The following is a 25,796-nucleotide window of genomic DNA, read 5'->3' as shown; positions in this document are numbered from 1 at the left end:
AAACATTTGAATCTGCAATCCTGTTCCTACAAAAAGAATCTGATTATTTGTTTAATTAAAATAGTTCATGCTTAGTTTATTGTTATGTAGGTAAAAAAATATTTCAACATATTTAGTGATTTTAGTTTTTTTAAAATGATATTTTTTGACCTGCGAGAATGTTTGAGCTGATGACATTACAAAAAGTCTGGACTCGCCTGACGTTCAGAATAAAACACCTGCAGATGAAACACCTGTCCCTCTGCAGGTGTTTTAAGCTTTTGTCCCGTCCAGGTCCGCTCTCCGCGCCTTGATGCATGATGGGATACCGGCTGGGTCTGGTTGCGGACGCGGCCGGCGTGCAGCTCAGGTTTCGTCCCTCCGGTCTGGCAGGACCACATCACTGTGGAGCTGTGAGCTCACCTGTGGCTGCGCTATAAAAAGGTACTGGTTGTGTCCAGGTTAGACTGGAGGGAAACTTCCTGTCCTGGTGATTTTTCCATCTAAATCCTGCGATTTACAGTTAAAGCAGCTAAAGCGGTAAATGTTTCTGTCTGGATCAGTTTGTTTCCTGTTTGGGAGAACGCTCGCTTTGTTTAATTATTCAGGTGTAACGTACTGCCTGTTTACAGTGTGCTCTCTGCCACTAATAACTGTTTACAACACATCCAGGACTTTCTCTTGATCTGTAAGGATTGTTTGACATGATTTACTTAATATGATGTTTTGCAATAATATTAAATTATGTGTAATAGAAAAATGTCTTTTCCATGATCAGTTTAATGTGAACTCCAGCTTCTCTTCCTGGTTAACATTAGGGTTGATTTAAATAAATAACATTTCCAACTCATTTTGTAAAATATCACAAACAAACTGGAACCCACTAAAACTGAATCACATGTTTTAATCAGTTACTCAGAGCTGAAATTGTCTTTCTATGAAATATCTTTTCACTCTTTCCTGGGTAGTTTTCTGGATGGATACTTTGATTCTACTTCAGTAAAATCTTAGAAATATATTGATAGATGATAAACAGGAAGTTCAATTCCTTTTTTAAATGAAACATAAATATTGGGTAACAGCATGCCTATAGTGAAATCTATCATCAGTAGTAAACGATGAATCTGCAGCTCAAAAATCATCAACATGAGAAAAGCTGAGCATCAGGGCGGTGAATGGATGATATTGAGATTATTATTGATTAATGTTTGGGTAGCAAAATGTGCTAAATAGATCTATCTTTCCAGAATGTGAACCAGGCGAAGCTAAAACTGACCTAGAGGAGTTTTGGTAGAACAGATTTACAGATGAAGAAGGTTTTTTATCTTAAATGCTAAATGTTTGTATATTTTGTTAGTTTTGTTTGGACTTTTGCTCAGATTGTGTTGTTTTTCACTAAATGGTTTTTCTAGAGTCTTTATTCTCAGTTAATGATGAATCGATAACTAAACTAGTTGATGATTATTTCAATAATCGTGATTGATCCGATGAATCGTCTCAGACTTAATGAGTTATTGTCGTCCATCTTGGTTGATAAAACACCATCAGTATGAGGACTGAGGCGGTTTAGAGGGGTGTTCCTGTATTCATGACGGGGTTGGAGGAGGACTAAAGGTCCATCTGATAATCCTAATCCTGTGGGCTGAAGGATTAAGTCGCCCCCAGTCCTGCACAGACCCGCAGACTTCCAGGCAGGCAGATGCTCCAGTTAGCGTCCGTCAGGCTTCGTCAGCCCAGCGCAGAGTGATTCTGGGCCAGCAGCGGTCCCTGGGAGAGCCACCTCGCCCAGAGAGGAGGAGGAGAAGACACTGCGGTGTATTTATAGCTAAATGAGGCCTCACAACGGCCTTTTTTGGACAGAATTATTAAGGAAGTGAGGTGCGCGGTGCAGGCGTCCCAGTTTTCTGATTACCAGTGTGCAAGCTGGCTAGGCTGAGGATGAATCAGGGACTAACTCCCTGACACACTCACAGAGAGACTCACTGCACACTCACCCTCTGCTCATGACGAAGCGGCTGCGCTCTTAGGGTGGAGGAGCATCTCCAGCCACTGACCTGCTCTGCCTGCCTCCGGCCTCTTGGGACGTTTTACAGCTGGACTGACTGACTGACTGACCGGCAGGATGAAGAAGTTCCTGCAGAATAAAAAGGGCAGATACTCGTTCCGGCAAAGCAAACGTGGCCCTCGGTGTCCATCGAAAGATTTCTGTAAGCTTTTACTCTCAGTTCTTACACTTTGGAAGAATTATTCACAGCTTAATGTCAAGTTTAACAATTATTTCTGAGGCTGTTGCTTTGGAGTAATTTGTTTTCAGGTTTTAGTCTTAAGAAGCTTGAAGTTTGACTTTGATAATTACGTCCAACAGAAGTGAGCTGCTCCACTTTCCTTTGCTCCATAATTACCATTCAATGGAAATGTGCTCATTTCTGCACAAACGTTTGTCTTTCAAGCTAATTAAGGTCACAGTCTGTGTCATGCCTCCGTGTGATTGGCTGCCGTGGCTTTTAGAAGCGGGTCGAGTTCGGTTCGGCTCGGGGTGAAGGCAGCTCTCAGTTCAGCCGCAGGCTGAGGAGGCAGATTAACTCAGATTAACTCAGATTAGACACTTTGGAGGTAAATCAATGGAGCTGGAGGTTTGGGCTGCGGTGGGTAAGTGGAGTATCTGATGGTGGGAAGAGTTGAGATGGTTTCATCATCATCATCACCTTCATCCTCTCCCCGTCCAGTCCTCAGCATGCCGGCGTCCAACCAGGGCTGGCCCGAGGACTTCGGCTTCCAGCTGGGCGGAAGCGGACCCAGCTACATCCTATGGGTGGAGGAGGGCAGCAGCGCCCACCTGGCCGGGCTGCAGGCGGGGGACCAGGTCCTGGAGATCGAGGGCCACAACGTGTCCACTTTGGCCCCGCAGGCCGTCATCGCCATCGCACAGACGCAGAAGAACATCCCGCCCAGCATCGGCGTGGTGTCCCGCATCCAGCAGGTCCAATTCAGCTCTCCGCCTGTCCCTGCTGCTCATGTATTCATCTGTTCATTTATTCATCTGCTTATGTATTCATCTGTTCATTTATTCATCTGTTCATTTATTCATCTGCTCATGTATCTCAAGGTGCAGTTCAGGTATAATGAGAATTTAATTATCCATCCTTAAGTTTCACTTAAAAACTGATAAAAAGTTTAGTAACTGGTTGTTACTGGTTGCTGAACCAGGTTGCTGAACCAGTAACCAGGTTTGTTTGTTTACTTTATATTTGTGCTTTAATCAGATTAACAGTAAATGTTTATTGTAAATAACATTTTAAAGACCAGGGTCATCATCCATCCATTTTCTTCCACCCTGTCCCTTTGGGGTCTGGACGGTGCTGGTGCCTCTGCAACCGTCAGCGGGCGAGAGGAGGGGTCACCCGGGTCGCCGGTCCATCGCAGAGACCAGGATAATCTATATTTTAATTTGGCTGCAGTGTGACTTCCTGTGATGTTTTGTTTTGAAGCTAGCAGCAGGTTTCTGTGGTTTCACCGTTGTTTCTGTGTCTGGTCCAGATGGACATCGTTCCGGGTCCGGACAGTCGTTTTGGCTTCACCATCGTGGGAGACTGCCCCCTGCTGGTGGAGGACTGCTCACCATGCTCCCCCGCCGGCCGGGCCGGGCTGCGGGCCGGAGACTTCGTCATGGAGGTGAACGGGATCCCTGTCAGGCACCACGAGATGGCCGCCGCGCTCATCAAGGCGTCGCAGGGCCGGACGCTGCGCCTGGGCGTGCTGAGCCTGGGGCCCCGGCACAAACGCAGCACCAGCCTGGAGGACGGCCCGGCGGGCGGCGAGTGGGCCCGGCTGGACCGCAAGCACAAGGCTCTGGAGTTCAACATGAAGGTACGGCAGGCAGACAGGAAGCGGCTCAGTCCAGACGCTAGGCTAATCCAGGGTCAGCAGGAAGAGGAACCGCACCACTTCCTGTTTCAGTGTTCTCCATTAAAACACAGAGCTGAATAAAGATACCACCGTTTTACACTGACACTGTATCTTAGCACACTTAGAATTGGACAAAATTAACTTACCAGTAACTTTTAATCAAATTTTTTTTAGCTTGTTTTAAGTCAATAATTCCTTAATATTGATGAAAAAGTTCTGGTTCCAGTAGCAGCGCTAGTTACCCTTCCTGAAACTCCTCCACATCTGAAGCTACGCCCTTTTTCTGAAGCTTTTCCCTTGTTTCTTTAGCTCCTCCCTCAGTGTTTGTAGCTCCTCCTTCAATATATCAAGCCCCACCCCTCGCATGAAGCTCCGCCCCTCATCCCTGCAGGTGGAGCAGCTGCTGGGCGAGGCCCCAGAGGTGAAGGAGAAGCTGTTCTCGGTGCTGAAGCAGTACGCGGCGGAGAAGAAGGTGGAGTGGCTGGCCTCGGTGCTGCCAGAGGTCCTGACCACCGCAGAGCAGAGGCAGCTCATCTCCAGCATCAGGTAGAGGTCGGAGCGGCTCCCCGCCTCCATCGGGACGGGCGGAGTAGAAAACACATGTCAGTGGTTCCCAGTGTTCCCAGTCAGCCAGCCTGTCAGATCTGGAAGAATCAACATTAAGGTCTGTTTGAGCCTTCCTCCTGGTTAACACCTGAAACATTGAGGTGAAGTTTTCAGTTTGTTTAAACGATGATCAGGAGCTTTAAAGGAACAAAGCGATTTAAGCTGAGAAACTCTGTGCTGGGAACAGAGCAGTGAGTGGGCCACTGCTGCCTGCTGCAGAACATTTATTTATATCCCAGCGGTCTGCTGCCTGCAGCCAGCAGGGGGCGCTGGCAGCACCAGGCTTTCATCCTGATTGGTTCCAGAAAAACACCAAACATGCATCTGTGAAACAGATGACGGCTTCTCTAAAGGGAGAGAAACTGCTGACAGCCCCCAGAGTCACAGCCATTTAAAGGTACAGCGCGTATTTATTCATTACAGCTTCTGTCTGAAATATTGGCAGAAAATACTGAGTCCTTCTAGAGGGACGCTTCAAATCGATCTGGGAACAAGAGTTCATGTTTGATCTTATTATGGCCCAAAGCTGTAAATATACAAACCTCCCCAACACTGCCTGGCCTGGTTGACCCGTTGCTAGGTCCGGTCCGTTGCTAGGTGCGGTCTGTTGCTAGGTCCAGTCCATTGCTGGGTCCGGTCCGTTGCTAGGTGCGGTCTGTTGCTAGGTCCAGTCCGTTGCTAGGTGCGGTCTGTTGCTAGGTCCGGTCCGTTGCTAGGTGCGGTCTGTTGCTAGGTCCAGTCCGTTGCTGGGTCCGGTCCGTTGCTAGGTGCGGTCTGTTGCTAGGTCCAGTCCGTTGCTGGGTCCGGTCCGTTGCTAGGTGCGGTCTGTTGCTAGGTCCAGTCCGTTGCTAGGTCCGGTCCGTTGCTGGGTACGGTCCGTTGCTAGGTCCGGTCTGTTGCTAGGTCCGGTCCATTGCTGGGTACGGTCCGTTGCTAGGTCCGGTCTATTGCTGGGTACGGTCCGTTGCTAGGTCCGGTCCATTGCTAGGTGCGGTCGACCCAGTTGACCCATTGTTTTCTGATAAAAATCTAGAAATTTCTGTTCAATTTCACTGATTTATTCTGGTTCTGGTTTTGGTTTTGGTCTTGGTTCTGGTTCTGGTTCTGGTCTTGGTTCTGGTTCTGGTTTTGGTTTTGGTCTTGGTCTTGGTCTTGGTTCTGGTCTTGGTTCTGGTTCTGGTTCTGGTTTTGGTTTTGGTTCTGGTCTTGGTTCTGGTCTTGGTTCTGGTTCTGGTTTTGGTTTTGGTCTTGGTTCTGGTTCTGGTTCTGGTTTTGGTCTTGGTTCTGGTTCTGGTCTTGGTTCTGGTTCTGGTTTTGGTCTTGGTTCTGGTTTTGGTTTTGGTCTTGGTTCTGGTTTTGGTTTTGGTCTTGGTTCTGGTTTTGGTTTTGGTCTTGGTTCTGGTTTTGGTTTTGGTCTTGGTTTTGGTTCTGGTTCTGGTTTTGGTCTTGGTTCTGGTTTTGGTTTTGGTCTTGGTCTTGGTCTTGGTTCTGGTTCTGGTCTTGGTTCTGGTTCTGGTCTTGGTTCTGGTTCTGGTTTTGGTCTTGGTTCTGGTTCTGGTCTTGGTTCTGGTTCTGGTTTTGGTTGGTTGGTCTTGGTTCTGGTTCTGGTCTTGGTTCTGGTTCTGGTTTTGGTCTTGGTTCTGGTTCTGGTTTTGGTTCTGGTTTTGGTTTTGGTCTTGGTTCTGGTTTTGGTTTTGGTCTTGGTTCTGGTTCTGGTTCTGGTTTTGGTCTTGGTTCTGGTTCTGGTTTTGGTCTTGGTTCTGGTTTTGGTTTTGGTCTTGGTTCTGGTTCTGGTTCTGGTCTTGGTTCTGGTTCTGGTTCTGGTTCTGGTTTTGGTCTTGGTTCTGGTTCTGGTCTTGGTTCTGGTTCTGGTCTTGGTTCTGGTTTTGGTCTTGGTTCTGGTTTTGGTTTTGGTTTTGGTCTTGGTTCTGGTTCTGGTTCGTTTCCAGACATTCTTGCCGAATTGTGAATTTCCCTTCAGCAAATTAAATAAAGATGATCTCTAAAAAGTATTAAAATATAAGTTTAGTTTTATTTAACACCAGCAGAGCTGCAGCAATATTCTATAATCTCAGATTAGGGTGTGACTAGATTTCCACATAAGGCCAGGTTGGTTTGGAAATATTTGTTCCCTTAAAATCTAAAATCATCAGTTAAACAACCAGCATTTTGTGTTTGTTTAGATTATGAAACATTTTCCTACAGCAGGCAGGTGGGAGGAGCCTGCTCTCGCTCAGCTCTCACTCTCACCGCAACGGGACTCCAGATTAAAACTTCATCTAAATCCTCCACAAACAGATGCAGAGTTAAAATCTGACCATGACTTATGGCCATTTTTATGAAAAGTTATCAGCTGTTTGTTTAGGAAGAGGAAAATCATTTTCATAACTCATCATCAGTTTTATATTGATATTATTTGTTATTGATTCATTTTATCAGCTGTTTTCCAGCCTGCAGTCGTTATGTAACATCTGACTGCAGCGAATTTAAGAAGAATTGAACCAAATGAGGATTTTCTCTAATTTATATGGATATTTACATACAGGCTGCTGACGTCTGATTGGATGATAGTTAGCATGTTAGCATGTAGCAAAGAAAACCCAGCAGGAGCGTCCATCCATCCGTCCATCTATAGTCTATAAAGTTTCATCCCCGTGTTTTTCCTCCAATCATCTCTCAGCTCTGTTGTCTGGCCGACGGATGCAGGGAGGTGAGATGCTGGCGGAAGTGGAGGAGAGAGGAGGATGGAGAGAGAGAGGGAGGAATCCCACCTCGCTCGCTCACTCCCACACCTTTTCTGTCCCGCTGTATCGATGCGCCGCCGTTTCTCTCTGCAGCAGTTCTGATCAGCAGGCAGAGTTTCCTCCTCAGATCCAGATCTGATCTCTGATCAGTTTTCTGCCTCCAGACTCGTTGGAGTTCCTCCTCTCTCCCTCTGGGAATCGGTTTCTTCAGTTCTCTGAAGGGAATCTTGTTGAGTTAGTTCCATCTGAACTCTGAGTTTCTGTCTCCAGCATGGACTGAACCGGACCTGAACCTGAACCGGACCTGAACGGACAGCCTTCTAACGTTTCTCCGTCTTCCTCGCATGCCGCCATGTTTGCCAGAATCTTCGTCCCCAAGAAACACCGGCAGCGTTTCGACGAGGCCGTCTCCCAGAACGTCATCAACCGGCTCTGCCGCTCCAAGAGCATCAGCGAGCCGCAGGGCCGCATGCGCCGCAGCCGCAGCGAGGACCAGTCCGACCGCCGCCACGGCTCCAAGCGGGCCAGCTCCGTGCCCAGGGACGGCGGAGAACCAGAGAGGGAGCGGGGCGCCAGGAAGGCCGGGGGCCCCACGTACCCCCCGCTGGGGCCCAACCAGAGGTAGGCTGCAGAAATGTGAAGAAGACGAGGAACTCAGACATTTTTATGTTTAAAATGATATTTGATGCAAATTCTCAGATTTTAATTCCTGTGATGTTTGAAATTCCAACATTTGCTGCATCATTTATTGTTTATCTGCATAAAAAGTATCAAAAATCAAATATCTATCATTTTATTTAATTAAAATTATTTTTAAAGTCACAGCAGCCATTAGATGGTGTCATGTGATACAGACACGTTTCAGTTATTCACAAATAATCTACAAAAATTATAGGAAAACACAAGCAACTTTTAAATTTACTAAGAAAAGAAGAAAAACCTGGAGTTCCACTGTTAATATATTTTGTTGTTTTAAGTGAGAAATATAATATTTTCAGTTTTAACTGATTTCTAATGAAGAGTTCAGGTATGTGGTAGTTTACAATAATCCTGTTTAATGTTGGTTATTCATTATAAAAATATAAATCCATTGTAATAAGCTAAACTGACTCCTGAATAAAATCATAAACAATGATTAACCAGGAGGTATTGATATTTACAAACCAATAATCAATGAAACCTGCAGATTGATCAACTTTCATCCCAGTGAGATTTTTAACCTCAGCAGTTTGAAAACTCTGATTAACACGGCGAGCTGCGGTGGCGTAATGCTCACCGTAATGCTTCATGAAGGAGAGAGACGCCGACGCTGCGTATGATGTGGGCCGGCCGGAGTCGGGTAATGTAGCAGATCATCGGGCTCCTATCGGACCGGGCCAGAAATCACCTTCCTTTAAAGTTTTAATTTTTGGGAAATTGGGGTTTCGCTCTTTGGGTTCCCCTAGTTCAGAGTGATGTCATCGCACTCAGAGCAGCCATCTTGGTAGGCAGCTTCTGTTTATCTGGACTTTAAATTTAGGTCAACTCTATGATGGAATATTAGAGTCAGGCTAAGAGTTTTATTCTTTTAAATTAAACAGTAAAGATTCAATAGTAGGAGAAGTCCAGTAAAAATGAAACTGAGGATTGTTGAGCATCTTGTTAAATTATAATTTGGCATCAGATTCACAGATGAAGGAAATCTTTCATCTTTAACACATCAGTGTCAATCATTACTGAACTTTGAAACGATTTAACACCGACTGAGTTTAGAAGAAACAGCCAGATGAGCTGAGCTGCTCTCAACTGAAGTTTTTGTCTGTAAAACATTTTCTGGTAAAATTACACGTTTATTCTGCTAATATTCTAACTAAACTGTATTCTGGTAAATTTGTCAGGGTAGCCTGGCCCTGATATTCCATCGTCTGATTCCCAGAAGGGACGATTGGAATTAAAACAGTTTAGAAAATATTTTCTGTCATTTATTTTGTAGGAAAGAAAAATGATCAAATTTGATATGAAATAAATCAGACTGAATTTTCCCCTCAGGCTGCTCTCATCCCGCCTTACATAAGATGCTGCAGACTCCCCGGTTTTCCTCTGCAGGTTGCCTTTTTAGGTTTCCCTCGGCTCAGAGACGCCCAGGCTGCGTTGCCTCCTGCCGTTTCCATGGCAACGGGCTCTGGGCATTCAGCAGGCCTCCGCCGCCTCCACCGCCGATGCTGACGAAGCCGACAGAAGCACCGCCGCGATCGAAATGTCACGGCTGTTGTCGGCGACGAAAATGTCACGATCTGGTTTTATTTTGGACTAGAACCGACCCGACAGAACCGCACAGGGGAGGGGAACAGAACCACAGAGAGAGAGAGGGAACAGAGCGTCATGCCTCCATTTGCTTTGACTCCCACTGACAGGAAGTGACACACAAAAACAAAGAACAGGCTGGCGAACAGCAGCGGATCGGACCGGACCGGATCGGACCGGTTCCAACCGCTGACGCCGCATCACAAGGTTCTGCTGAGGCTACATAATCACAAAATAAACAATAAATCATTTAATAATTGATCCCAATAATCTAGTAGATTAAAGGTTTAAACAGGAACTTAAAGCCGTTTCTCAAACGGTGGTGCGAGGGCCCCCAGTGGTACGTTGGCTGCCTGGACTGCGATCCTGAACGCCCAGCTGTTATTCAAATGGAAAATATGAACCAATCAGCTGCTGATGCAAATAAACAAATAATCCAAAAATAAACTAACTAAAGCAGCAGCATTCCTTTACTAAACTAAACTACTCTAGACTAAACTAGACTAGACTAGACTAAACTAATCTAGACTAGACTAAACTAGACTAGACTAGACTAGACTAAACTAATCTAGACTAGACTAGACTAAACTAGACTAAACTACTCTAGACTAAACTAGACTAGACTAGACTAAACTAATCTAGACTAGACTAAACTAGACTAGACTAGACTAAACTAATCTAGACTAGACTAGACTAAACTAGACTAAACTACTCTAGACTAGACTAAACTACACTAGACTAGACTAAACTAATCTAGACTAGACTAAACTAGACTAGACTAAACTAGACTAAACTACTCTAGACTAGACTAAACTAAACTAGACTAGACTAAACTAAACTAGACTAAACCGGAGGAGTTTTTCTAAAAGACGATTTTTCATCTTAAATCCAAATTGTTTATTTATTTTGTGTCATTTCTGATTGTCCTCTTTTAGTCTGTAAATCCAGATTAATCTGTTACTGGATTAGTTGGTGATTATTCCAGTAAGGGGTTAATGGTTCCAGGCCCGGCTGCGAGCCGGTACCAGCGGCCCGGTTCTGCTGGTACCAGCTGATGTCTCCGTCTGCAGGGTGATCCGAGTCTACAGAGGGAAGAAGAGCTTCGGCTTCACGCTGCGAGGCCACGCCCCCGTCTGCATCGACTCCGTCATCCCAGGTACCACTTCCAGATCAGAACCCGGGTCGGTTCAGAACGGGTTGGTTCTGACCGGGTCAGTTCACACCAGGTCAGTTCTGACCGGATCGGTTCAGATCGGGTCGGATCAGAACCTGGGTTGGATCAGAACGGATCCACGGGATCGGGAACTTGCCTTAACGGTTGGTGCTTTAATGTGACGACCAACAGGAAGTGGAGCTTTGTCTTCCTGGAATATAATCTGAGTTTTAATCTGCAGTTTGTAACTTTTATCAAATATTTTTACTTATTTAATAAACTGTCTCCATGTTGTTGAGACAGATAATCTGTGAGCACATGGATCTCCTCCAGCTCCTCCCTCATCTGCTACTGTCTGAAGAAATGCACCAAAAACAACCAGTCCGAGCCGGAGGCGGGGCTTAGTGCTGTCAATCATGTTACAGACTCGCTGCTAAATGTTGTAAAGGTGGAGAAACAACTTACTGTTACAGGAAAGCCATTTATCAACCGTCGTCTGTGTCTACGCTAACTAGCCTTAGCATTCACGATATGCTATGCTAGCTGAGCGTACAAGATTGTGATTGACTGCGCTAAGCCCCGCCCCCTTGCTCTGATTGGTTGTTTCCAGTTAGCACTGGGAGAAAACAGAGGAGATCAATCTTTTCACAGATTATCTGTCTCATAACAAATTGTGACAACATGGAGGCAGTTTGAATAAATATGTAAAAACATTTATTTTTCTGAAAGTTACTGCAGTTGACCTCCAGCATCGCCTGTGGAGGGAGGCGAACAAAACGAAACGCTGAGCAGTGGGAAGCTGTCAATCAGCTGTGATCTGAACACAAGGGGCAACACGGTGGTGGCAGCATCATGCTGGGAACTGAATCAGGACAATCCTGGAGGAAAACCTGTGAGGGGCTGAAGAAGAGCTGGGACAATCAGCCTGACTTAATGTGTTAGAATGGCCTAGTCCAAGTCCAGACTTAACTACCCTTAAGAATCTGTGGCAGAGAAAGATTTCAGTCTGTAGACGTTGAAAACTGCAGCTTCTGCACAGTTCTGACTCAGCCAGTCTGAGTAGAGAAACATGCCACACTTTTCAGATTTTATTTGTTGAGTTCCCCCTGCCTGGTCCAGCTGCACTTTGTGTTGTTGGACTTTTAGTACTTTAGCTTGTTTTTCTTTTTTCTTTAGTATTTTCACTTGTTTTTGTCTGAGATATTTTAACATGAGACTGAAGCTGTTAATTTAATCCCATTAGATTAATAACGATCCTTTATATCAGTTCATAATAATCTGTTTTGGGTTTCCGAGATGAAAGCATCAGGTTGTTATTGAAGCTTCAGCGATGACGGCGCCCAGCCGCCCACCGCCGCCCACCGGCCTGACTCAGTGGGCCTGCCGGGGGCGGAGCGTCGTGAGGCCGACGCCAGGCCTGCCGAGGAAGACGAGCCACGAAGAACAGAGAGCAGAACTGGAGCCGCTGTCGGTCTGCTGGGGTTACTGTGTGTCTGGACCCTCAGAGCCACATAAAGAGGCTCCAAAGCCGGCCTTCTGTCGGCGCAGGAACAGAGACCGACCCAAAGCCGGCCTTCTGTCGGCGCAGGAACAGAGACCGACCCAAAGCCGGCCTTCTGTCGGCGCAGGAACAGAGACCGATGCCTGAGTGTCAGAGAAACTCATCCAGGCATTTATCGGTCACTGCTTTCAGCTTCTAGGCAACAAACTTCTGGAAAACAGCTGAAACTCTGAGGTCCTTTAAATCCAGACTAAAATCATGTTTAGTTGTTTTAGCACCGTAACAAATTGAATATTGATCAATATGTTTGATGATTGTGATCACTCATCAAAATGTACATTTGTTCTCTTATTAGTGACTCAGTGATGTTTTTCGGACCTGCCCTGTTGCTGAGATGTGCTACTAGTAAACAATTGATTGATTGATTGATTGATTGATTATTCGTGTATTGTCCCTCTCAGACAGCCCTGCTGAGGAGTGTGGCCTGAAACCCGGTGACCGCATCCTGTTCCTGAACGGCCTGGACATGAGGTCGGTCCCTTCCTGACCAACGTTCAGAACCAGGTCCAGTACTCTGGACCTGCAGGTTCTCCTCTGATTCATCTTCAAATTCAGGTTCAGTTCAAAATGAACCAGATTTCAGGTTAAATTCTGCAGATTTAGAACCGAACCAGCCGTTACTGTGGGGAGGCATGTAGGGTCAATATTGCACACAGTGAGTGAAGTCCAACTGAACAATAATGTTTTATTTTTATTTTCCTGGTTAACATTAAGAAAACATCAGGCTGGTTTCAATGCAGCATATCTGGAAACTTCCATCTTCTAACACCTTGACCCTACTGGGTCAAGGAGCTGCTGCCTCTGCAGCCACGTTTTGAGATAGGCGGGGTCACCTGGACAGGTCACACAACCACACACACACACACACACACCTAGGGAAAATTTAGAGACCAGTTAACCTGACATGTTTCTGGACTGTGGGAGGAAGCCGGAGAACCGGACAGAACCCACCATGCACAGGGAGAACATGCAGACTCCATGCAGAAAGACCCTGGGAATCGAACCCAGAACCTTCTTGCTGTAAGGCAACAGCTCTACCCACTGCACCACTGTGCCTCTGGAAACTTCTTAAACAAATTAAAAATCATTCAGATGTTCCTACAGATCTCAGGGAAGCCAGAATCTACAAATCAGTTTCTCCTAAAGTCATTTTTAGATGATTTTTCTCTCCCTGATAATGTTTGCATCTATTTACTGAAATCTGCTTTGGAAATCCAGAGCAGAAATCAGAGGAAACATGAAGGTTTCACTGCTGCTGGTTGGTAAAACGCTGCAGTTACCCAGCAAGGAGGTTCGTCTCTTCGTTCTCCTAAACATAGAAATGCTAAACTTTAATTCTTCTGACAGCTTCAGATCAGAACCAGGCCAGTTTTCAGTGCTTACTGTCAGCGATAGCTGCATGAGTTAGCTTAGCGCTACAGCAGCCATTATGTAATATTGCTGTGCTGCTGCTGTTCCCACCTCACATCACCGGCTCCCTATGAAACTCAAAGCTTCATGAACGACATGAAGAGCAGAACCTGCTGTTAAATCTGGGACCGGCTCGGTCTGAACTCCAACAGCTGCTTCACCTGAACACGCTGCACCCACAGAAACCCGTCCTGACTCATGCTGTCACCTGGCAGCCACGTGAGAGCTGTTGCCATGGCGACCTGATCGTTTAGCTGCCGAACCAGGCGACGGCAGCAGCGTAGCACCTGCAGAGTCAGCATACGGTGCAAAACAGCCGTAACCATGGAAACCGCTTCCAGACCAGGAGGAAAACAGCTGAGCTGAATATGGTGATGATTTCATGTTTTCATAAACAGACGACTCAAAACCGGCGCCATTAAAATGTTTCATCAGGACAATTCCAGTTAATCAAACTCTATGGACAAAATAATTCATATTTTTAATTCAAATTCTCTTTTTTCTGCTAAATTATTGAATAAATATGATCAGATATGAACGTCAGATGAATTCATCTCAGAGTTTCTCTCATCGTTCATTCTTTAGAAATCTGGACTGTGGACGCTAACATTAGCATTAGCTGCTACATGTTAGCATTCAGATGCTATTTTAAGCTAGCATAGCTTCTGATAGGCTAACTGCTGTTAGCACAACTTGAACACAACAACAGTCTCTTCCATCGTCCAATCAGATCATTTAGAAACAGAAATGAACGGGGAGAATCGGCCTCCATTTTCTCCGTGTTTAGCTCAGAATAATCCGTGTATTGTGTTATTTCCTCTGGTTCTGTTCTTGGGCTTCATGTGGAACCCGGCAGAGGCCTGGAGCAGGTTTCTGTTTCTGGATGGTTTGTTGCATCTCCTGTTTCAGGCCCTCCATCTCGTCTTCCTGCAGGAACTGCTCCCACGAGAAGGTGGTGTCCATGCTGCAGGGGAGCGGGGCGGTGCCCACCCTGCTGGTGGAGGACGGCCCGTCAGACTTCTCCTCGGACCAGACCGACCCAGAAGAATCCCCCAGTCTGGCTCCTGCCATGGTTCCCCGCTCCAGGTCGGCACAGAAGCTCTTTAGCCTCACAGATACTCAGAGATCCTCCAGTTTTATCAGGAAGCTTTAGGCCTCTGGTTAAAATAAGGAAGACATTTTACTGTTAATTATGTTTTTTTTAAATATTGTAGTATGTAAGATAAAGTTGTTTTCTAAAATCAACTTTTGTTTACACAATGTTAATAGAAGGCATCTTGAAAAGTTGATTTACTTTTCTACCAGGCTGCACTTCACTTCCTCCGTCTGATTTAAATAACAAATTCATTATTAATTTGTGCTACAATAGTGAAGATGAGTTATGTTCAGACAAACAAACAGCAGAGACAGAGGAAGACATTCCTGACACTCTGTCCCTGTCTCTGCTGGACTCTGTGTCTCTGCTGAACGCTGTGTCTCTGCTGGACAGGTCCCCGGCACTCAGCTCCCTGCAGTGGGTGGCAGAGATCCTCCCTCCCAGCATTAAGGTTCAGGGTCGGACCTTCAGCCAGCAGCTGGAGCATCTACTGACCATCCAGGAGCGCTACACAGTCTGCAAGGCCCTGGAGACTTTCTTCCAGCACAGGTGAGTGGCGGCCGGGGCGGTGCGGGGCGGTGCGGGGCGATGTGGGGTGGGGAGCAGGAAGTGACCTCATATGGTGTGTTGTTGCTGGCAGGAACCTGGACAGCCTGATAGTGGACATCTTCCCGGTGCTGGACACTCCGGCCAAGCAGCTGATCTGGCAGTTCATCCACCAGCTGCTGACCTACGACGAGCAGGAGCGCTGCCAGAGCAAGCTGTCTCGCTTCCTGGGCTTCAAGAGCAGCGGTATGGGTCAGAACCGCCCGGGTCAGAACTCAGGGCTTAGAAGGAACGGGTCTGAGTAGAAATACTCAGCATAATTTTATTTGCACAAATTATACGAATATTTAGAAAGCTAAATAGTGAGCTTGCTAACGTGATGTTTAGCTCCTTTGAGGCAAATAGACAACTAAATATTTAGTTTGCAAATATTTGGAAATAAATATTGAAATTCCAACATGCTAAATATTTAGCGAGAAACTGTGACATTTATAAAAGAGATGCTGAAGATATGACTTCATTTTATTGTCTGAATAACCCAGCTAGTTTATTGATGTTCATTTTTACAAACAGCGAAATGTTTAAGAGGTGCTTTACTGACTCTGTCTGCCTGTCTCCCTGTCTGTCTGTCTCCTTGTCTCCCTGTCTGTCTCCCTCCCTCTCTGTCTGTCTCCCTGTCTGTCTGTCTCCTTGTCTCCCTGTCTGTCTCCCTCCCTCTCTGTCTGTCTCCCTGTCTGTCTGTCTCCTTGTCTCCCTGTCTGTCTCCTTGTCTCCCTGTCTGTCTCCCTCCCTCTCTGTCTGTCTCCCTCCCTCTCTGTCTGTCTCCCTCTCTGTCTGTCTCCTTGCCTCCCTGTCTGTCTCCCTGTCTCTCTGTCTCCCTCCCTGTCTGTCTGTCTCCCTCTCTGTCTGTCTCCTTGCCTCCCTGTCTGTCTGTAGTGCTGCTGGATCCTGACAGCGCTCCAGAGCACCACAAACGCAGCAGCTCCATGCGGGTGACCGGATCGTCGTATCGCAGCTGCGTCAGGGAGAGGAGTTCTGACGACTGCATCATCGGGACTCACCTGGGAATGGGTACGCCGCCCGGAAACACGGGCCGGACAGAACCGCCGGCTTCACAGAAATCTAACTATAGATTTTCCATTGGTCTAGAATCGTTTTTATTGTTTGTTTAGGTGGGAAAAGCCAACAGCTGTGACTCCAGAGGTGTTTCTGTTTTACAGCATTTGTCTCCAAATTAATTATGTCTTTTATTGTGAAATCCTTTGAGGCTAGTAGGCAGCTTTTATTGTTTGTTGAGGATGTGAGCTGCTGCTCCACTAGCAGTCAGGCCTGATGTCAGAGATAGGAGCTGAGCTCATGTCCACCGCGCGTCGCCTCCATCAGCTGCAGCTGCTTCTCTGTGCTTCCTGCTCTCCTCCGGGCGAGCCGGGTGGAGCCGGGCTCACGGCCGTGTCTCTCCACGCTCTGCTTCAGGAATTCATGTGGATGAATGTGGGAGCCCGGAGGAGAGGCAGTCAGGAGACGGGACCTCCTTCCCCGAGTCCCCGGACCTCAGCCATGTAGGTAGACCTGCAGCTTCCCAGCATGCCGCTCTGCACACACACCATCATGGCACCCTGCCACCTACTGGCACCTGATGGCCAAACATGTAAAACCACCAAAGTTAAGTCATATTCATTCTCTTTTTCCTTGGTTTAGAAGATATGGTGCCATTTTAAAGTTACACTGTCAAAATGAAAAGCAATGTTTATTATTTCACCTCTTATGAGAGAAAAAATGAGGGTTCATTTTTCAAAATCACATTTTCAACGTTATTTATTCATTTATCAATGTCACAGTTTCAAAATAAATACTTAGCTTGTTAGCTAAAGGTTTAGTTTACAAACTAAATTTAGTTTGTAAACTAAACCTTTAACTAACAAGCTAGCTTGCTAACTGTAATATTTAGCTTGGAGGTAAATAGTTAGCTTGTAAACTAACCTGAAGCTAAAGATCTCTAAACTAAATATTTAGTTTAGAACTAATTAGCTAGCTGTAATATTTAGTTAGGAGCCAAATGCTTTGCTTGAATTTATCTCTAAGCTAAATATTGAATTAATATTGAAATGATCAACATGATGAAAATACGACTTTGCAAATGAAACCTGAATTTTTCCAGACTGTGTAACAAACAGCACCCAAAGGAAATGCACATTAAGAAATTACCGTTTATAAAATAATAACCAATTAGTGTCTCTGTTTTATTACCTTTTCATTTAAAACAACAACCTGAGTAAAATGGTTTTCTGCCGTTAGAGATGAATTTCATGTTTCGCTTCGAGGCTGCCAGTAAGTCTGCAGAGCGCTGCAGGTTCTTTCTGCTCTCGGCTCGCACATCTGCAGCTCTGATGTGCGAGCCGAGGCGTTGCCGTCGGCGACGGTGTGCTAACCAGCTGATCATGCCTTCACCCGTAGATGACAGGTGTGTACACGGAGCTGGAGAACCTGTACGCAGGGAAGAGCGTGTCGCCCGCAGAGCCTGAGGCAGCGGGGCAGACCGAGGCCTACAGCCGCTCTCTGTCCCCCCTCACTCTGCCCCCACTCACAGGTACCAGGGCTGACACACACTCACACACACACACTCACAGAGACACCACCCCACATACACACACACCCCCACACACACACAGGTTCTCAGCTGCTTCCTTCAGTGGTCTGATGTCATTCATCAGCAGCGTCTGATTGGTTAATGAAGAGAAACCCTGCTGGCGGATGATGATGTCATGATGACATCATGCTAACTCAGATTCTCTCATCATGACATAATAGCCACTGATTGTTGAATGTGTTGCAGCTCAGACTCATGCAGCCCGTTGCCATGGTTACCCCAGCTGCATCCGGCCGGTCAGCCGCAGGTAGAGACGGCGTGTCCGTTTGTCCCACAGGCAGCAGGAAGTCGGGTCTGTCCCTGTCCTGGAAGGAGCCGCTCCCCTCCGCCATCTACCAGGTGCAGCACCAGAGCAGCGTGGAGTCCAACCCCTACGTCAGCCTGGAGAGCCCCCCCGCCTCGCCGCCGCGCCCCGCCAGCGGCCCCAGCACGCTGACCCGCCGCAGGAAGTTATTCACCTTCTCCAGGCCGCCCCGCAGCCGCGACACCGACAAGTTCCTGGACGCTCTGAGCGAGCAGCTGGGCCACCGGGTCACCCTGGTGGACGACAACGACTACGAGGAGGTGAGGGGGCGGAGCCACAGGGGGAACGCGTTGAGCTAGAAAGGGGGCGGAGCCACAGGGGAACGTGTTCAACCAGAAAGGGGGCGGAGCCACAAGGGAACGCATTCAGTCAGAAAGGGGGCGGAGCCACAGGGGAACGCATTCAGTAAGAAAGGGGGCGGAGCCACAGGGGAACGCGTTCAACCAGAAAGGGGGCGGAGCCACAGGGGAACGCATTCAATCAGAAAGGGGCGGAGCCACAGGGACAGTGCATGTCGAATGATTGTATTGGCGCTAGAGTACCAGGCTGACAGGAAGCAGCTGGTGATGCCTTCATGCTCCGTCAGTAAAACTCAGCGACTCTCCTGTTTGCTTCAATGAACAGATTGATGAAGGTGATTGTCATGGTTACAGAGGAAGAGGGTTGTCTGTAAGTAAAACCTGTTTCTCAGTAGCAGCTGAAACTTTTAAACACATCAGCAGGGATCAGGCACAACATTATGACCAGAGGCTTTCCATAATGGCTGCCGTTAGCGTGAAGCAGCAGGTCAGAGCTGATAAAAACACTAAAATATGATTTGACTCAAGTAAAAGGAGAAAATAGGATAAAAAAAATATGAACAAAAGGCGACTAAAGTACAGACAGAGAAACATTTCTGGTATTTTAAACATTAAAATGAAGGATAGATAGATAGATAGATAGATAGATAGATAGATAGATAGATAGATAGATAGATAGATAGATAGATAGATAGATAGATAGATAGATAGATAGATAGATAGATAGATAGATAGATAGATAGATAGATAGATAGATAGATAGATAGATAGATAGATAGATAGATAGATAGATAGATAGATAGATAGATGCTCTGGCAGCTGAAGGTGGTCATAATGTTCTGCCTGATCTTTACGTTGACATTCAAACAGTTTTTCTTTATTTAGAGCTTTTCCATCGCAGCGTTGCGTTTCTGGCTCCATACACGCCGGAGCGCAGCAGCATGTTAGCCGCTCTAAAGTATTCACCTCTGAACGCTTTCACAGCAAAACGTTTTACTGGTTTTACTGGTTTTACTGGGATCTAACGGTGGAGATGAAGGAAAATGACTCATGGTTTGATGTTCTGATTCATGGTAGCTGAAAACGGATGCAAGCCACACGTTTCAGAGTGTTTTCTGTAACAATGTGGAAAACGTTTCATTTTCCCTCCATGTCAGTTTTCCACCTGGTCAAGCTGGGAGGAGTTCAGAGGTTTGTAAAGCTTCATCTCTGTGTTTCATGCAGATCAGCTTTTATAAACAGGAAACTGGAAAAATGCAGCGTTTCCTTTATGCGCCATTAGCATTTCAGTTAGCATCGACTTATAAACCCAGTTCCAGTGAAGAGGGAACGTCCTGAAACCAGAATACTGGGAAATCCTGAAAGCCTCTCTGAGGCCCAGGGTTACCGTGGTAACAGCGGCGCCTGGTGCTGCAGTCAGTGACGAATCAGTGAAACGAGAAACAAAACCATAAAACTGAGACGTTAAAAGGTTTTATTTTGCATTTTCACATTTAAACTAACAAACCAGATATTGATTAATCTGATTGATTGACCCGGTTCTACAGAACGACCCAACACAACTGGAACTGGGTCCAGTTAGGACACATCAGGACCAGAGCCTGACACTGCTGACCTCTGACCTCTCCCTCCTTGCAGATGAGCTTCCCAGAGGAAGTGGGCGTGGCCTTCCGGCCGCGGCGCCTCAGCAGCGGCAGCAGCGCGGAGCGCAGCAGCAGCAGCGGCGACGAGGACGCCCCCTCTCCCTCGTCCTCCTCCGGGTCGGAGCCCATCCCCCCCCCGCCCGACCAGAGCCCCCCGCCCCCCCCGCCCCTCCAGGCGCTGATCCCGCCCCCCGTCCAGTTCACCGACCCGCTGCCGCCGGCGCGGTTCTCCCCGGAGCGCGGCCCCCGCGGCCGCGCCCCCTTCCAGCCGCAGCACCCCATCATCCCGCCGCCACCGCCGCCCCCCCGCACACTGCTGGCCGCGCGCTCGCCGCTGCTCAAGCCCACCAGGGAGGAGGTGGAGAAGGCCCGGCAGCGGTTCCGCTCCTCGTCCAGCCGCTTCTCGCAGGGCACCGCCCCGACCTGCTGCACGCTGCGCGCCGCCCCCCCCCGCAGCACCCACCTGCCCCGCCAGCTCAGCCAGCCGCAGCCTGCCCCCCAGGCCTCCCCCCAGCCGCTCCGGCCCAGCCAGCTGGTGCTGCAGCGCCACCATCAGCTGCACCACCAGCACAGCTACCAGGGCCCGCTGCCCCCCTCCCTGCAGAACCAGAACCAGAACCAGAACTCCTCCCTCCCCACCCACACCGGCAGCTTCGACGCCCCCCCACCGGAGCCACAGTCCCAGCAGGTGAGGCTGCAGGTAAATCTCTGGCTGCTGCCTGAAGGAGTCGCTTTGTTCATGATGTGTGTCGGTCTTAGGCTCCGCCTCCTCCGCCCCCTCCCCTCCCTCCGCCCTGTGACCCCCCCCCGCTGCTAGCGGGCCAGCAGCCGTCCGACGCCAACCACATGAGCGTGAAGCGTCTGCGCTGGGAGCAGGTGGAGAACTCGGAGGGAACCATCTGGGGTCAGGTGAGTTCTGGAGCGCTACAGGAACAAGCTAACAACGAGATAACAAGCTAACTGGTGAGACACCAGTCGTGACTGGAACCAGTCTGTTTGCTTTCAGCTCAGAGAAGACTCGGACTACGATAAGCTCAGCGACATGGTGAAGTACTTGGACCTGGACCTGCACTTTGGGACTCAGCGCCGACCTAGTGAGTGATTCTGGAACAACCCAGCCTTCTTTTCAAAATAAAGCGTCACATGGTGACTTCCTGTCAGTAATCACCTCCTGTCATTTACTTTTCATTCTGCTGATCTGCATCTCGGCTTACTGAGGATGTTTGTCGCGCTGCTCCTCCCGTTCTCCATAAGGCGCCATTAACCTCAGACTGTCATGTCCGCCGTCAGCTGCTGAACTCTGCTCAGGTTTTCACAACCTTCCAGTATTTTATTTCATTTTCAGATGATGGACCAAAATGAAGCAGCACTTTATTTTGTGAGGCAAAAAGTGAAGAATTCAGAGTTTTTAAATTCAGTGGAACTGTTTCCACTCAGCGTTGGTCTGCAGTTTGTTGACCAGCATCATGTTGGAAAGGTCAAAGGGTATGAAAACCTCAGCAGGGCGCTTCATTCTTCAGGCTCTGCCAGCGACAGAGGAGCAACCCGTTCAGCGGTCGAAGCGTTGCGGTCTGTCGTGGCAGAGCTGCGTTGATGCTAACTGACCTCCTGGTGCCTGGAGAACCAGCATTGACTCTCTGTCTGTTAAAATGGCCAGTTTCTCCTACAGAACCAGCATTCCTGCCAGAGAACCTGAAGAAGAAAGACGTGGTGGAGATCCTGTCCCACAAGAAGGCCTACAACGCCTGTAAGAGCCGCAGCAAACAGACCAACATGAATGAGACCACGCTAACAGAAGCATGACCAGAAACTTCTAACCAACCCGACCACAGAGAGAAGCTAATAAAACCAGCTGTCCTCAATCTGCAGCGCATTTACTGCAGGTTTCATCCTGGCTGATGTGCAGTTCACTCTGTTCAGTCATAACCCAGTAACTCTGAACAGAACCAGCTCAAACTTCCCTAACCACCGGCAGGGTTAGCATTAGCGTTAGCGCGGAGCAGGACGGCAAATGTTCAGCAAACACACTAATGATGCAAATTCTAAAAGTCAAACAATAAAACAGAAAAACTGAGAAAAAGCTGCAAGTAGCAAAAACAGCAAATATAAAAACGCTGCAAACTGGCTGCACCACATGGAGGCCTCCAGGCCACTAGGGGGAGTCGAGCTGCGGACCAGATGGCTCCAGACTCAGTAAGACAGGATGTCCACTTCATGTCTTTTCAAACATTCTTTTACAACATTAAACAACATCAGGATATTTACCTAGGTAGCATTAGGTTCTCCAGACTCCCCCTAGTGGCCTGGAGGTCCATTAGGTGACGCCGGTTTGGAGCGTTTCATGTACTCAGCAGCTTTTCCTTTCTAGTTTCTGTGATTGCAGCGTTTTTCTGTTGCTTTTGATTTTGTGTTTTGGAATTTGCATCATTTTGTGTTTTCTAAACTCAATATTTAGGCAGCAAGCAGAAATATTTTTATAACTATGTATTTAGTTGGTTAACTAAATATTTAACTTGCTGCCTAAATATTCAGCTTCAAATTAAATATTTAACTACTAACTAGTTTGAAATTGTGACATTTATGTAAATAAATAATTACTCCCATTTTTTCCTCTAAAAACCCAAATTATTTCTGTTAACTTTTGGCTGTAACTTTATAAACATCCATCCTTTTATTGAAAGTTTACATTAAATTTAATTTATATCCAACAGAAATGTAGAACTTTACATAGAAATCCTCAAACTGAAAACTGAAGGCTTTTTACAGAAAAACCAGAATTGATGGATCTGTTACTGATGATCTAATCGACCTCAGCAGCCAATCAGGAAGCAGCAGATTTGACCTTTGTGCTGACCCTGCAGCCATCCTCATGGCCCACCTGAAGCTGTCTCCTGACGAGCTGCGCCAGGTTCTGTTGGACCTGAGCACGGACCGGCTGGAACCGGCCCACATCAAGCAGCTGCTGCTCTACGCGCCCGACCAGGACGAGGTCCAGCAGTACCAGCGCTTCCAGCAGGACCCGGCCAAGCTCAGCGAGCCGGACCAGTTCATCTACCAGGTACCGCGCCGACGGCCCGCCGGGCCCAGGCAGAACCGACCCTCACACTGACCGCCGGCCCTTTTCAGATGCTGACGGTTCCGGAGTACAAGACCCGGCTGCGCAGCCTCCTGTTCAAAACCACGCTGCAGGAGCGGGCCGAGGAGATGAAGGCGGCCTTTGACTACATCTACAAGGCCTCGGCGGAGCTGAAGGGCAGCAGGAAGCTGGCCAAGATCCTGGAGGTGGGTCGGTACCGGACGGTTCTGCTGGTTCTGAGTGGTTCTCATTGGTTCTGTTTGCGACCCACAGTTTGTCCTGGCGATGGGGAACTACCTGAATAACGGTCAGCCTAAGAGCCACAGAACCACGAGCTTCAAGATCAACTTCCTGACGGAGGTAGGACCGTAACCATAGCAACATTTAGCTCCACATGAAATATTCAGATTTCTAACTAAATATTTAGTTTGAAACTGAGACATTTATGAATGAATGAATAAAATGATGAGATCCAGTTGTTTTAATAACTCTACATATTTCATAGTTAAGCACGACGAAGACTGTCGATGGAAAATCCACGTTTCTTCACATTCTGGCCAAGTCGCTGAGTCAGCACTTCCCTGAGCTGCTGAGCTTCCCCAGAGAGCTGCCGACGGTTCCTCTGGCCGCTAAAGGTACGCCGCCACTTCCTGCAGGTCAGTATGACTCCACCGGCAGCTGCTCAGTAGCGCCCCCTGTCGCTGTTCTGCTCCAGTCAACCAGAGGGCCGTCACCACAGAGCTGAGCGAGCTTCACGCCGCGGCCCAGGACATCCGGACGGCCTGCCAGAAGCTCCCGGCGACGGCCGACGACCACTTCGCTTCTGTCATGAGCGTAAGCAAAAACATATTTACAATAAAACATTTACAATAAAACATTTACAATAAAATGTTTAAAATATCATCTAGATGGAAAAACAGAATGGAGAGAATAAAAACAGACCAGGACTGGAGAGCAAGTCATTCACACATTCACAGATTACCAGCAAAGAAAAGATCATTCATTCATTCATTCATTCATTCATTCATTCATTCATTCATTCATTCATTCATTCATTCATTCATTCATTCATATGTTTCAGTTTCCAGATAAAGATTTAGCTACAAATTAAATATTCAGTTTGAAGCTAATCTTTATCTCTAATCAAATATTTATCCATCAAGCTGAACGACTTCTGGTTCTGGTTCTGGACCGGCCCAGCAGACCCAGACAGTAAGTGAAGTCTGTCTTCCTTCCACAGAGTTTTCTGGAGAACAGCCACCCGGCCCTGCAGTCCCTGGAGTCCCTCCAGTCCCGGGCCATGGCCGAGTTCTCCAAGGTGGCGTCCTTCTTCGGGGAGGACAGCCGGTCCACCAGCACCGACTCCTTCTTCGCCATCTTTGCAGAGTTCATGTCCAAGTTTGAGGTGAGCCGCCTCCCGGAACCGGCCGGGCTAAATTGGACCCGGCTCAGACAGGAAGCGTCTCGTTTTCGGCAAGATGGAGCGCCTGCGCCTCATGTAAGAGTAGCCTGGTAAAGGTTCTGGTTCTGGTTCTGTCTTTCAGAGAGCGCTGAGTGAGACCCAGAGTCCTGAGAACCCCCGCAGCCCCCGACTGTCCTCCCCCATGGCCTGGTAGGAGCCGCCGGGCCGACCGGACCGGACCGGATCAGAACTGGATCAGGTGTTAGATTAGGTGCTGAAACAGACAGAACATTGCTATCTCTGTACGAAGGAGAATATTTATTGTCATTATTAATATTATTAATAATATTATTATTGCTAATATTATTAATATTATTATAATATTGTAAATATTAAGTTTTCACGTTAAATATCCTGACGTTAATATCTGATATTCGGTTTGTTCTGCAGCTCCAGTAAATTCATGTTTTCACTTCTGGAGATTATTTTTCATCTGAAGCATAGATTTTACCAGATAGATTGGATCAGTTTTCTGGAGGAGCTGCGGTCCAGATTTACTCCAGATGATTCTAGATTTAATCTGACGTCAGTGACGATCAGACGGAGAGCGAAGTGAATATTTATTACGTAAAAATGCTTTTATTTTTTAAGAAGCCGATATGAAGAAATTTCTGATCTGATAAACGTTTTTCATCACTTCAGTCTGCGATCCGATAAAATCCGTTCTGATCCGTTAGCCTCAGTTTGGCTTCAGGTTATTAATAAACCGAGTCCAGATATTTGCCTCTGCCTGCTGGTTTACCTGGTAACCATGGCGACCCGTCCTGTTCAGTCTCTTTCTGATCTTTCTATGCATCCTGCTTGTTGGCTCCGCCCCAAAAATCCGTTTATTTTCTTATGAAACTTTTTCTTGTTCTGCGGCTTCGGTGAGGCGCCGCGGCGCAGCGGCATGACGTCACTTCCTGTTGGGATGTGCAGCTGGTAGCATATCTCTAGTTCCAGTAAGGTTCTGTTCTGGTTCTGTGGTTCTCGAAGCTTTTCTGCTTTAAATAAACTTCATGTTTTGGATTTTGACTCCTTACATTTATTCTCCGGTTCTGACGCTTTGGGTCAGAACCGGGTCAGTCCCGTTCAGTTCTGG

General features: G+C 47.3%; 1 protein-coding gene across 6 annotated transcripts; it reads left to right on the top strand.

Moving 5' to 3' along the window:
* Window positions 1-334: 334 nt before the first annotated feature.
* grid2ipb (glutamate receptor, ionotropic, delta 2 (Grid2) interacting protein, b) lies at window positions 335-25,723 on the top strand. 6 transcript variants are annotated; one of them, XM_032574203.1, is made up of 26 exons: window positions 335-423; window positions 2,706-2,959; window positions 3,517-3,846; window positions 4,277-4,431; window positions 7,599-7,856; window positions 10,589-10,674; window positions 12,634-12,703; window positions 14,576-14,728; window positions 15,132-15,287; window positions 15,379-15,530; window positions 16,221-16,355; window positions 16,758-16,843; window positions 17,739-17,871; window positions 18,209-18,495; window positions 18,860-18,904; window positions 20,173-20,865; window positions 20,937-21,086; window positions 21,184-21,271; window positions 21,835-21,924; window positions 23,039-23,235; window positions 23,304-23,459; window positions 23,527-23,613; window positions 23,759-23,888; window positions 23,969-24,087; window positions 24,494-24,658; window positions 24,798-25,723. In XM_032574203.1, the coding sequence occupies exons 2-26, from the start codon at window positions 2,714-2,716 to the stop codon at window positions 24,867-24,869; spliced, it is 4,239 nt and encodes a 1,412-aa protein (XP_032430094.1). In that variant the 5' UTR covers window positions 335-423; window positions 2,706-2,713; the 3' UTR covers window positions 24,870-25,723. The 6 variants fall into 6 exon arrangements, with proteins under 6 accessions (XP_032430094.1, XP_032430092.1, XP_032430095.1 ...); XM_032574201.1 differs by lacking the exon at window positions 335-423 and adding an exon at window positions 1,336-2,186 and having other exon boundaries at window positions 21,847-21,924; XM_032574200.1 differs by lacking the exon at window positions 335-423 and adding an exon at window positions 1,343-2,186.
* The last annotated feature ends 73 nt before the right edge of the window (window positions 25,724-25,796 follow it).

The sequence above is a fragment of the Xiphophorus hellerii genome, chromosome 10 (assembly GCF_003331165.1).
Source record: "Xiphophorus hellerii strain 12219 chromosome 10, Xiphophorus_hellerii-4.1, whole genome shotgun sequence".
NCBI classification, from domain to species: Eukaryota; Metazoa; Chordata; class Actinopteri; order Cyprinodontiformes; family Poeciliidae; genus Xiphophorus; species Xiphophorus hellerii.
This window is presented reverse-complemented; position numbering and strand designations above follow the sequence as displayed.